This window comes from Bubalus kerabau, chromosome 3, assembly GCF_029407905.1.
Source record: "Bubalus kerabau isolate K-KA32 ecotype Philippines breed swamp buffalo chromosome 3, PCC_UOA_SB_1v2, whole genome shotgun sequence".
Classification (NCBI taxonomy): domain Eukaryota; kingdom Metazoa; phylum Chordata; class Mammalia; order Artiodactyla; family Bovidae; genus Bubalus; species Bubalus kerabau.
The window spans coordinates 46482006-46495498 of record NC_073626.1 but is presented as its reverse complement, the minus strand read 5'-3'; the positions used below and the strand labels follow the sequence as shown (position 1 = coordinate 46495498).

The window sequence follows — 13493 nt, the reverse complement described above, 5'->3', positions numbered from 1 at the left end:
TACCCTGCTTATTTCCAATAGTTTTCTGGCCAAAGCCATTCTTCATTAGCAGCCCAATTCCAAGGGTCTACTACTCTTTCTAATGTCATCTACTGAAAACTGGATATACAGGCTTTGTATTCTATTCCAGTAAAGAACAAAAATGTTAATTCAAACACCAGATGGCTAAGGCACATTTCTGTAGAGTTCTGTTTCTTATATTCCCTAAGATGACACATATTTTTAATTAAAATCTCCTCAAGTATGTTCTCTCAAATATAAGACACCTGCATAAACTATATTGTATTTATACCATTTTTGGCATATGTGCATTTTTTATTGGCAGACATCACAAACAGGATATGTTACAGAAGGTAGATTATATTTCCCCAATTTACCTAATGATTATCATCCTAAGCAAAATTAAGAGACTCATTAGTATCCATATAGACTACATATACCATCTATCAGGAAAAAAAAATTGCTTCTAGGAATTGGAGTTTGTAAATTCTGGGCAGATCTGTTGCTTCGTGAATTTAGATATGGGACACTGGGAAAGTCATTTAAACCAACGGACTGAAGGTCACTGGCTGCATACACCATAGCACTTAAGGGATTCAAGTGCAAAAGACACACTATTAAATATGAGCCAGGAAGAAACTCTTCTCTCTCACCCTTAAATTAACCCTCAAACTAACAGACAAATGTAAACGTCCAAATGGAAAAAAAAACAGTCTCTTTCATGGAATAATTAAACAATACAGTTTTCCAACCACCATAAAACATATTGATTAAGGTTCAAGTAAGGTGACACAAAACCAATTATTTTTTAGCATTTGTAACACTTAAAGTAATTTGAGTGTCAAACCACTTTCAGAATGGAGAGGAGCAGGATGATTACAGGAATAAATATTGAGGCCTCACATATATTCACATATGCACGAGAAAGGACTCCAAAGGTTCCTTTTATTTCTCTTCACATAAATATTGTCAAAGGAGAATCCTACGTGCTAAACTTTAGAAGGATTTTTTTTTATATAAAAAGCCACTTTCCATCTGCATCATTTTGTTCAGATATTTGACCTTCAATTTAATTTAGAAATTGACGCTGTATATAACCTGATTTAGTAGAAGCATAACATTTTAATTGGTCCATAGATGTCAGGCCTATATCATTGCTGGAAATGTGAAACTTGTGATGCTGAGAATGTCTTTTAACAACCAGCAGCTGATTTGGCAAAGATCATCTCTAGAACCAAGACATAAAGTGTTAAGTTACTGAACTGACTGATATCAGAAATTTGGTTTACGTTATAAGTGCTGATGCATTTGGCATAGTTATTAAACATAATATGCATTCTTCACATTATTAAACAGTTTAGACTTGTAAAAACATGTCCTAATACATCAACTATAAAATGGATTAACAAATAACTATAATAGGAATAGTCTGTGTCAAGGAACACATCATTGGTATAAATCAAAAGATTTCTCAGACGTAATCTCATCTTGCTAGTTGAGATCAGGCTTCTTATAATAGTTATCTAATGCTGAGTAGAGAATTATCTCTAAAATGTAGTGGCTTCACACAACAAACATTAATTATCTCACAGTTAGTGTGGGTGAAGAATGTGAGAGTGGCTTAAGTTAGCTGGGTGGTTCTGACTCAGAGCCAAGGTCGTAGTCATCTGAGGCTGGCTGAGAAGTATCTGCTCCCAAGAGGGTTCATTCACACATCGGTTGTGGGAGGTCTTGGTTCCTGGCCCTACGGGCCTCTGTATAAACTGCTGAAGGACCTCATGACACAGCAGATGACTTCTGTCAGAGTAAAAATCATTCAGACAGAGAGGGGTAAGCAAGATATCCTATTTATCACCTGGTCTCACTTCTCCCATGTTCTATTCATTACAGGGGAGTCACTCAGTCTAGAACTCAAGGAGAAGGGAATTCAGCTCTACTTTTAGAAGGAGGACTGTTAAGAGTTGTGGACATATTAGCACAGGCAACAGTAAGATGGTGTGCCCCAAGTATATACAGTACCAGTAGGCAGAGATAAAGAAGAGCATTTCTGGAAGAGGGAAGGGCAGAAGCGAATATTTAAAGGTAAAAATGGCAGATGTCAAAGCTACAGGGACAGATGCTGGATGCCTCGGTGCTTCTGTGGCACTCACACAAAGCAAAGGTACAGGGGCTTGTCATCAGAGAAGGATGACATGGATCCTTCTGGCAAGTGACTGCAGGGATGCTGGAGAAAGCAGAATTGTTAGGTAGTAAGATGAGTTAGAAGGACTATGGTAATTAACCATGGAAAGTTGAGAGCAGAACTTGGGCGGTAGCAATCGAGAGAATTAGAAGAAGGGAGACGTGGCAGAGGCCCGAACCTCAGGGCCTGATGGCAAAACTGGAGGTGTGTGGTGAGAGAAGATTGAGTCACATGTGATTCCAAGGTGGCCTCGGTATCAGAGAAAGTGATGATGCCTTTCACACAGAGAGAAGACAGGAGAAAATGTTCAGTGAACTTCATAAACTCTTTTGGACACAACTGCATTTGAAAGCCCAGTGAGCCCTGTAGGTAAAGATCTGGGACAATCAGAAAAAATTAATATGTGACATTCAGCAGACAGTCCACACCAGAGCTGTAAAAAGGAGGAGGTGTGGACGTGAAGGGCGCACCAAGGGATAACGTGCAGAGAGAACAGAGCCAAGGATTAAAAGCTTTGAAACATTCACTTTTGGGAGAGGGAAAGAGAGCCACAAAAGGACAGGAAGAAACAGAAGAAGAGAGAGGAACGTCAAGGTGAAGCTTTGAAACATTCACTTTTGGGAGAGGGAATGAGAGCCACAAAAGGACAGGAAGAAACAGAATGAAGAGAGAGGAACATCAAGGTGAACAATGGCAAGAGATGAGAGGTGACGAGTGCTTACAGAGAAGTTGAGGAGGCTGGGGTTTGTTAAAAAGTGGCTGGCGTGTCTTAAACACATGCACAACAGTGGACTCTGAGGCACTGGGTTAGAAAGGAATGGAACAGAGGCCCAGACTGCAGAGGTGAGAGGAAGGAGAAAGAAAGACACAGAGACGCTTGATGACCTACACCCGAAGGAAGTACAGTGATTAAAAAATGAGAGACAGAACGGCAACAGGATGGAGGCAAGCAACTCACTCAGAGTGTCATACTGGAAAGCAGAGAGAAGTAACCATAAATATGAAATAAAGATATAGAAAACAGAGTAATAGCACGGCAGGGGGCAGTTAAGATCATAGATTCTATTTTTTTTTTTTTTTTCTTTTTCTCCTCTCTCGGAAGAAAACAGATTAAAAGAGACAACAGCCTACATTAGACTTCTGCCGGGGAAAAGCTAGCAGTTGAAAGGGAGTCGCTTGGAAAGTCTTCACATCAAGGATTTATCCAGGGAAGCAGTTCTTAGAGATTAAGGAGTAAACATGTTCAATACAGTTTCAAACGCTAAGCCCCATTCAAAAAATTCTACAAACAATGCTGGAGTAAGTGTGGAGAAAAGGGAACCCTCAAGCACTGTTGGTGGGAGTGTAGGCTGATACAGCCACCATGGAGAGGAGTATGGAGGTTCCTTAAAAAACTAAATACATAACTACCATATTATCCAGTAATTCCACTCTTGGGCAATATCCAGAAAATGCCATAATTCAAAAAGATACATGCACCAGAGTATTTACAACAGCAAGGACAAGGGAGCAACGTAAGCATCCATCAACAGAGGAATGGATAAAGATGTGGTACATATATCCAATGGATATTGGATATCAGTCCATAAACAAAGAAAGATATTGGGTCATTTGCAGAGACATGGATGGACTGAGAGAGTATCATATGGAGTGAAGTTAAGTCATAAAGAGAAAACCAAATATCATACATTAACGGGTATATGTGTAATCTAGAAAAATGGTACAGATGACCTTACTGTTAGTAAGCAGAAATAGAGACACAGATGCAGAGAACAAATACATGGATACTCAAGGGGAAGGGGGAGTGGGAGGAGTTGGGAAATTGGGACTGACACATACACAGTACTGATACTATACACAGCTGCTGCTGCTGCTAAGTCACTTCAGTCGTGTCCTACTCTGTGCGACCCCATAGAGGGCAGCCCACCAGGCTCCCCCATCCCTGGGATTCTCCAGGCAAGAACACTGGAGTGGGTTGCCATTTCCTTCTCCAATGGATGAAAGTGAAAAGTGAAAGTGAAGTCGCTCAGTCGTGTCCGACTCTTAGCGACCCCATGGACTGCAGCCCACCAGGCTCCTCCATCCATGGGATTTTCCAGACAAGAGTACTGGAGTGGGGTGCCACTATATACAGAACAGGTGACTAATGAGAAGCTACTGTATAGCACAGGGAACTCAGTCCTCTGGGGTGATCTGAATGTAAGGGAAATTGAAAAGGGAGGGAATATATGTATACGTATGGCTGATTCACTTCTCTGTACAACAGAAACTAACACAATATTATAAAGCAATTATACTCTAATAAAATTAATTTAAAAATTATCTTGTGACCCCTTCTTTATTATGGTGATTGCATGAGTTGAATATATGGTGACATCAGTTCAGTTCAGTTGTGTCGGACTCTCTGTGACCCCATGAATCGCAGCACGCCAGGCCTCCCTGTCCATCACCAACTCCCAGAGTTCACTCAAACTCACGTCCATCGAGTCAGTGATGCCATCCAGCCACCTCATCCTCTGTCGTCCCCTTCTCCTGCTGCCCCCAATCCCTCCCAGCATCAGAGGCTTTTCCAGTGAGTCAACTCTTTGCATGAGGTGGCCAAAGTACTGGAGTTTCAGCTTTAGCATCATTCCTTCCAAAGAAATCCCAGGGCTGATCTCCTTTAGAATGGACTGGTTGGATCTCCTTGCAGTCCAAGGGACTCTCAAGAGTCTTCTCCAACACCACAGTTCAAAAGCATCAATTCTTTGGCACTCAGCTTTCTTCACAGTCCAAGTCTCACATCCATACATGACCACTGGAAAAACTAGAGCCTTGACTAGACAGACCTTTGTTGGCAAAGTAATGTCTCTGCTTTTTAATATACTATCTAGGTTGGTCATAACTTTCCTTCCAAGGAGTAAGCGTCTTTTAATTTCTTGGCTGCAATCAGCATCTGCAGTGATTTTGGAGCCCCCAAAAATAAAGTCTGACACTGTTTCCACTCTTTCCCCATTTATTTCCCATGAAGTGATGGGACCAGATGCCATGATCTTAGTTCTTTGAATGTTGAGCTTTAAGTCAACTTTTTCACTCTCCTCTTTCACTTTCATCAGGAGGCTTTTTAGTTCCTCTTCACTTTCTGCCATAAGGGTGCTGTCATCTGCATATCTGAGATGATTGATATTTCTCCCGGCAATCTTGATTCCAGCTTGTGCTTGTTCCAGTGCTGCGTTTCTCATGATGTACTCTGCATAGATGTTAAATAAGCAGAGTGACAATATACAGCCTTGACATACTCCTTTTCCTATTTGGAACCAGTCTGTTGTTCCATGTCCAGTTCTGACTGTTGCTTCCTACCTGCATATAGGTTTCTCAAGAGGCAGGTCAGGTGGTCTGATATTCCCATCTCTTTCAGAATTTTCCACAGTTGACTGTGATCCACACAGTCAAAGGCTTTGGCATAGTCAATAAAGCAGAAATAGATGTTTTTCTGGAACTCTCTTGCTTTTTCGATGATCCAACGGATGTTGACAATTTGATCTGATTCCTCTGCCTTTTCTAAAACCAGCTTGAACTTCTGGAAGTTCACGGTTCATGAATTGCTGAAGCCTGGCTTGGAGAATTTTGAGCATTACTTTACTAGCGTGTGAGATGAGTGCAATTGTGCGGTAGTTTGAGCATTCTTTGGCATTGCCTTTCTTTGGGATTGGAATGAAAACTGACCTTTTCCAGTCCTGTGGCCACTGCTGAGTTTTCCAGATTTGCTGGCATATTGAGTGCAGCACTTTCACAGCATCATCTTTCAGAATTTGGAATAGCCCAACTGGAATTCCATCATCTCCACGAGCTTTGTTCGTAGTGATGCTTTCTAAGGCCCGCTTGACTTCACATTCCAGGATGTCTGGCTCTAGGTCAGTGATCACACCATCGTGATTATCTTGGCCATGAAGATGTTTTTTGTACAGTTCTTCTGTGTATACTTGCCACCTCTTCTTAATATCTTCTGCTTCTGTTAGGTCCATACCATTTCTGTCCTTTATCAAGCCCATCTTTGCATGAAATGTTCCCTTGGTATCTCTAATTTTTTTGAAGAGTTCTCTAGTTTCCCATTCTGTTGTTTTCCTCTATTTCTTTGCATTGATTGCTGAGGAAGACTTCCTTATCTCTCCTTGCTATTCTTTGGAACTCCGCATTCAGATGCTTATATCTTTCCTTTTCTCCTTTGCTTTTCACTTCTCTTCTTTTCACAGCTATTTGTAAGGCAGGAAATCAATTTTAAACAAATAATTACTTATCTTTAAGAAAAAGAAGAAGAATAAGAAGATAATAATGGGTGAAGAACCCTGAGCCCTATGATAGAGTGGATAACACAGCTCATCTAAAATCCAAAGGACAAGTATAAACGTGACAACATCATAGGGCAACTGACTAATCCAAATCTAGTGAGGGAATTGATCGGAGCTCAACTAGCAAGTAAAACTGAACAAGGATTTTAAAAGATGAATGGGAGGCAAAGAATAAGCAAAGGGATGCTCCACAGAGAATAATCATGTTGAAAATCAGGACACAATCAGCTGCCATGGAAAGCCTGCAGAATGGCAGTGCAGTAACACTGGAGAGTCAGGTGATGGGAGGGAAGAGGAAGGAGATAAAGGGCAAAGGTGAGGAGGAGCCACCTTCAACAGGAGGAGCCTCGTATACGCCATGTTTGTCCACCTGGACTCTATCAGGTAGATCATCAGGACCCAAACGTAATAAGACCTGCACAAAATTGCCCTGAGAATTCAGTGGTTTGTCGGGTACCAATAGGCAAGGACTATTAGGTGCTCCAGAGAAGGCAATGGCACCCCACTCCAGTACTCTTGCCTGGAAAATCCCATGGATGGAGGAGCCTGGTGGGCTGCAGTCCATGGGGTCGCTAAGAGTCAGACACGACTGAGCAACTTCACTTTCACTTTTCACTTCCATGCATTGGAGAAGGAAATGGCAACCCACTCCAGTGTTCTTGCCTGGAGAATCCCAGGGATGGGGGAGCCTGGTAGGCTGCCATCTATGGGGTCGCACAGAGTCGGACATGACTGAAGTGACTTAGCAGCAGCATTAGGTGCTCTGTCTGGGTTCAAGTTCCAGCATCGCCTTTCCTACTTCAAATCCTAGTAAAAAGTTATTAATCTCTTTGTTCTTTACCCATGAAAGGAGGCAACAGAGGTACCTATCTGAGAGAGCTTCTGTGAATATAAATGTCAATACATATAAAGAGCTTACTATACTGCCTGGCACGTACCAGTCAATACATGCTGGATAGTATTAATGTCAGGAACAAATTTAGTGCTCCTTCCCAGTAGAGAAGCAACCCAGGATGTAAGAGTTTGGGAATGGAATCAAGACACCTAACGACAATCTGTCCTGAGGGTTACTAATCAGCTGGGTGACTGAACTTTTGGGCTTCTTCAAATTTCCAACTGTTTATTGTAAAAAGGCTACATGGTCACTGGGTTCATATCTTTTCTTTTTTTTTTAAGTAACCATTCTTGAATTTCAGGCGGCTTGATTATGACTGCATACTGTGACACAGACACTGATTTTTTCCATGATTATGGATTTTCCAGTAGCACATATTGGATTGATATTTAGCCAAATGGCAATGTTTTTGCATGTTCACATTTATTTACTTGCTTAAAATATTCATTTGACTTATCAGGGGGAAATTGATAGGTGATGATTAATAAGACATTAATACAGCCTGAAACAAAGTTTAGAAAGAAAATGTATACTTACTGATTTCTCTGCTTTTAAAGCTTCAAGAGTGCTTATTGAGTAGCTAATAATTACACAAAGATGGTTATGAGGCTTTCTTCATTTCTAAAGGAATGTTACTGGGATTCTCATCATATCAGCACTGATGTACAGAGGAGTGGGAGGAGGGTGGGGACGGACCTAGACAGAAGGACCTGCTCTGCCTACAGCAGAGGCTGCCCTGCTGAGAAACAGGACATTATCACTGATATTATTTACAACTGCCAGTGCAGTGTCATAAAAAGCAGACTGCCTTTTACTCAGTCTTATTGCTGTTTTCAGATTCCCAAGAGGCAACGAACTTCCTTATTACCTGCACCCAGGCACCCTTCACTGCCCCCGTTCTATGCCATTGCTTATCAGCACAGGAAAGCAAGTATTTTATTATGGGAAAAGTCCTAAGTGGAAAAGTCAGGAGGCAAATTGTTATACATAATTTCAAGTATAATCTCAAGAATATTACATATGAACATTCTATGTCAGAAACGTAATATTGGGTGTTCAGAGATTTACACACACATATAAAATACACACGGGTGCACGTGTATTTTCCAGTCCATCAATTTATATCTTAGAGGGAAGAAAATACCTAGATTTTATTTTCTTAGCTCTTTTTTGTATTTTCCCCGTATTTTTTATAAGGAATGTGTATATTCTGATAATAAGAAAAAGTAAACTTTTATTCTATGTATTCATTGAACTAGTAATCCCTGTTTGCCAATAAATATTTTGGCAAAATATTTTTCTACTTTGAAACTTTAAGAAGTATCTCTATAACTCTCTGATACATAGAGTAAAAAAGGTGGAAAAAAAAATCCAGACCCTTTGTAACACATAAGTCACTCACATAATGGCCAATACCCTCAAGCTCTTATCTATAAATCTCCCATAAATCTTTTACCACATACCCCAAATACTATACTCTAAACCACTTGAAGCATTTCTCTTCCACTTGTATGACCTAGTAGAGTGTCTTGAACTTAACAAAGATTTAATAGATACATACAAACTATATATAGTGTAGTATATAATTGTAAGGTTTTATTCAGAAATAAATTTTATTGACTTAAAATCAAATAGTTAGGACATTTAGAAATAATTCCCTCGAATCACCTTCCTTAAGATAATGAATTAAGTAGTTATAGTATTCTACCTCTGCAAAAAATTGAAGATATAATATATTCTCATTTCAAGAAGAGATCTTCAGCTCTGGGCCATTATCATCCTCTCGGTGAGCTTTATATCAACATTTGTTACAACCTACTTATATTTCCCTCTACATTTTAACTAACCAACAAAATGTTAATATGTGCAAGACCAGATGTGATGGTATCACTCAGAAACTTCATAGCCTCCCACTATCCATACTCACAAAGCCAGACTGAAGGACCTTCACAGCTTGATCTCAACACCCCCTGCCTTCCTTTTTCCAGCCCCACTCTGCTCCCTCCACATTCCCTGTTGTCGAAAATGCCAAGCTCTCCAGGGTACATCTCCTTCTCCTCCACACATATGATCCACAGTGACCTCTCAAGAAAGTGGGGTCCCAACAAACACCTTCCCAGTTGTCTTACTTCACCAGATCAGCATATGTGGTTGCTTAACACTTGCCTTTGGGAGGCTCTGCTTCTCTGCAGGTTTTGTAACTTCCTGCCTTATAAGGCCTTGGGTCATCATCCAGCCAGGCTTCTTATCTCACACGCTCTATTTACCTACTTATTTGTATCTCAGGCTTATCTAGCTATGTCCCAGTCCATTCCTTACCAATGACCTCAGGACTAGGACTGTCTCCAAGTCCAGTCACTCTGGGTATAAATTATAATCTGAACCCTGGTCACTATTTAGACAGTGGGGGCTGTAGTCACCAGTCAGCTATCTCAGGGTTGTGGTAAAAATGATAACTTAAAGGCCTCTGTGACTTGGTCTCTGCCTGCATCTTGATTCGAACAAGCTGATGACTCTGAAGCCAACTTCAAGGACAATGTCATCATCCCAAATGCTCACATCAAAAATGGTGGAGTAATCTTATATTTTCAATTTATTTCATACCTTGTATCTTAGTGCCTTTAAAATATATCCAGAATCTGATCAGCACTGCTACCATCATGGCAATCTAAGACAAGATAATCTCACACTTGAATTACTGTAAGAGCCTCTGCTAAGTTTATTCTCGGGTTCCTTCACAGATGGCGCCGGTGGTAAAGAACCCGTCTGCCAATGCAAGAGACATAAGAGATGTGGGTTCAATCTGTGGGTCGGGAAGATCCCCTGGAGGATGACACGGCAATCCACTCCAGTATTCTTGCCTGGAGAATCCCATGGACAGAGGAGTCTGGAGGGCTACACTCCATGGGGTCGCAAAGAGTCAGACAGTTCAGTTCAGTTCAGTCCCTCAGTTGTGTCCAACTCTTTGTGACCCCATGGACTGCAGCAGGCCAGGCCGCCCTGTCCATCACCAACTCCCGGAGTTTACTCAAACTCATGTCCATTGTGTCGGTGATGCCATCCAACCATCTCATCCTCTGTCATTCCGTTCTCCTTCCACCTTCAATCTTTCCCAGCATCAGGGTCTTTTCCAATGAGTCAATTCTTTGCATCACATGGCCAAAGTATTGGAGTTTCAGCTTCAGCATCAGTCCTTCCAATGAACATTCAGGACTGATTTCCTTTAGGATGGACTGGTTGGATCTCCTTGCAGTCCAAGGGACTCTCAAGAGTCTTCTCCAACACCACAGTTCAAAAGCATCAATTCTTGGGCGCTCAGCTTTCTTTGTAGTCCAACTCTCATATCCATACATGACAACTGGAAAATCCATAGCTTTGATTACATGGACCTTTGTTGGCAACGTCTCTGCTTTTTAATATGCTCTCTAGATTGGTCATAACTTTCCTTCCAAGGAGAAAGTGTCTTTAATTTCATGACTGCAGCCACCATCTGCAGTGATTTTGGAGCCCCCAAAAATAAAGTCAGCCACTGTTTCCATTGTTTCCTCATCTATTTGCCATGAAGTGATGGGGCCAGATGCCATGATCTTAGTTTTCTGAATGTTGAGTTTTAAACCAACTTTTTCACTCTCTTCTTTCACTTTCATCAAGAAGTTCTTTAGTTCTTCTTCGCTTTCTGCCATAAGGGTGATGTCATCTGCATATCTGAGGTTATTGCTATTTCTCCCGGCAATCTTGATTCTAGCTTGGGCTTCCTCCAGCTCAGCGTTTCTCATGATGTACTCTGCATATAAGGTAAATAAGCAGTGTGACAGTATACAGCCTTGACATACTCCTTTCCTGATTTGGAATCTGTCTGTTCCAAGTTCTAATTGTTCCTTCCTGATCTGCATACAGATTTCTCAGGAGGCAGGTCAGGTGGTCTGGTATTCCCATCTGTTTAAGAATTTCCCACAGTTTGTTGTGATCCACACAGTCAAAGGCTTTGGCATAGTCAATAAAGCAGAAGTAGATGCTTTTTCTGGAAATGTCTTGCTTTTTCGATAATCCAACAGATGTTGGCAAGTTGATCTCTGATTTCTCTGCCTTTTCTAAATCCAGCTTGAACATCTGGAAGTTCATGATTCACAAACTGTTGAAGCCTGGCTTGGAGACTTTGAGCATTACTTTGATAGTGTGTGAGATGAGACACGACTGGAGCAAATTAGCAAGCTTATTCTTGACCCTTTAATTTTCAATACTGCAGCCAGATGTATCCTTTTAAAATACAGCATATTTCAAATTGATCATGTCTCTCTTTTGCTCAAAATTCTCCAGTGGCTCCCCATTTTATATGGAGCATAAACCAAGGTCCTTGTAATGGTCCATGAGGACCTCATGGTACCTCTCTGAACTCACCTGCTCATCTCCCTCTGTTTTCTTGGGTCCAGGAACTGGCATCCACACTATTCCTTTAATAAACAAGAAGGCATGTCCTTGCCCTAAAGCTTACCCCATGTCCAGTCTGATCTGCCCACAAGTAGAGGCAGAGCCCATTCCTTCTTTCCTCAAATCTTGACTCCATCATCACCTTGTTGATGAAGCCTCTTCTGAGAATCCAATTTAAAATCTTAAACTGCCCCCTGCCACCACGCAATGCTCCTTCCCCTCCATGTTTGTGTTCTGCTTTTCTCCATAGCACTCCTCATTTATTGTGCTTATTATCTAATTCTCCCTATTTGTCCATAAGCTCCATTCAAAGACAGTGTTTCTTTGGGGTTTTATCCCCTTATGTATCCTCAGAATTTAGAACTGTACTTGACAAGCAGTTTACATTAAATAAATATTTGCTGAATAAGTGAGCCGCCCGCTATACTGATCACCTGTTAAGGCTTGCTGAAGGCTGGCTGATCCAGTCATAGCTGAACACAACAGAGGCCAAAGGACAATCTCATTGATTACTTCTTCTAAAGTCTCCTTTATGTGAAATCCACAGAATTTGTTTCTTTCCCGTGTGTCCTAATACAGTCTGTATCCTAGGTGCTACACCCCATCCACGTATCACAGTCTTCTGTCGGTTCCAGTCGGTCACTTCTGACTTCCAGCAGCAAACCCCACAGTGGCCTTGTGCCTGGTCCATTTAGAAATCAGCACTCCCACATGGCCACCAACCGTGCTCTAGGCCAGACCCTCTCACCAGGTCTTCTACAACCATTTGGGAATAGGCCGCCATTCATACTTTCCAATTATGATCCTTTTGGATCATTACCACTGACCTCATCATGCCTATTACCAGAAAGCAGATTATTCACCATTAACATATGGATCATTAAAGTACCCCTTTCACGAGGTGGGCAGTGTGAAGGTCAATCTAAAGTAGTGCATGAAAACTGCTGAACAGTACATGACACATAAGTGTTCCACAAATATTACATGTTACCATTACTGGATTATACAACATAAATCCCTTCCTCAAAATCAGTTGCTAGTTCTAGTCCTGATAATAAAAGCTAAGCAATGTTTTTCAAGAAATTTGAAGAGTGACTAGTTAAACGACATGGAAAATTGATATAAAGTATATGTCTCATGATGAATCTGTGGCAACTACAGGAGAATAGGCAAAAATCCTTGAACTACAAAACGTCAATCTTTTGTGAGAACCTCCCTCACCTCAAAAAGACATCCTAAAGCAACCCCCAACCCCATTACATTTCACATCTCATTAAGAGCACAGATAAGCAAAGGACAGTTGCGTCCCTTTATTCTCATGGAAGTTAACATTTGATAAGATACTTCAATCTGACCTGAGTTTCTAAGTTTATCACCACAATCAGCTGCAAACCTCAATTTATTTATATCATTTTTAAAATAACTTTGCTTATTTATTTTTTAAAATTTTTTAATTTAATTTTATTTTTAAACTTTACAATATTGTATTAGTTTTGCCAAATATCGAAATGAATCTGCCACAGGTATACCTGTGTTCCCCATCCTGAACCCTCCTCCCTCCTCCCTCCCCATACCCTCCCTCTGGGTCATCCCAGTGCACCAGCCCCAAGCATCCAGTATCGTGCATCGAACCTGGACTGGCGACTCGTTTCATACATGA

The 13493-nt window shown here is 41.1% G+C and overlaps 1 protein-coding gene across 1 annotated transcript in view; it reads right to left on the bottom strand.

The window, feature by feature from the left end:
- Positions 1 to 291: 291 nt before the first annotated feature.
- LOC129646084 (protein FAM83B-like) overlaps positions 292 to 13493 on the bottom strand; it is a 28527-nt gene continuing 15325 nt past the window's right edge. The window contains exon 2 of the mRNA XM_055571776.1: positions 292 to 1797. Within this exon, the coding sequence (XP_055427751.1) occupies positions 1777 to 1797 (21 nt within the window). The 3' untranslated portion in view covers positions 292 to 1776. The remainder of the gene's footprint in view (positions 1798 to 13493) is intronic.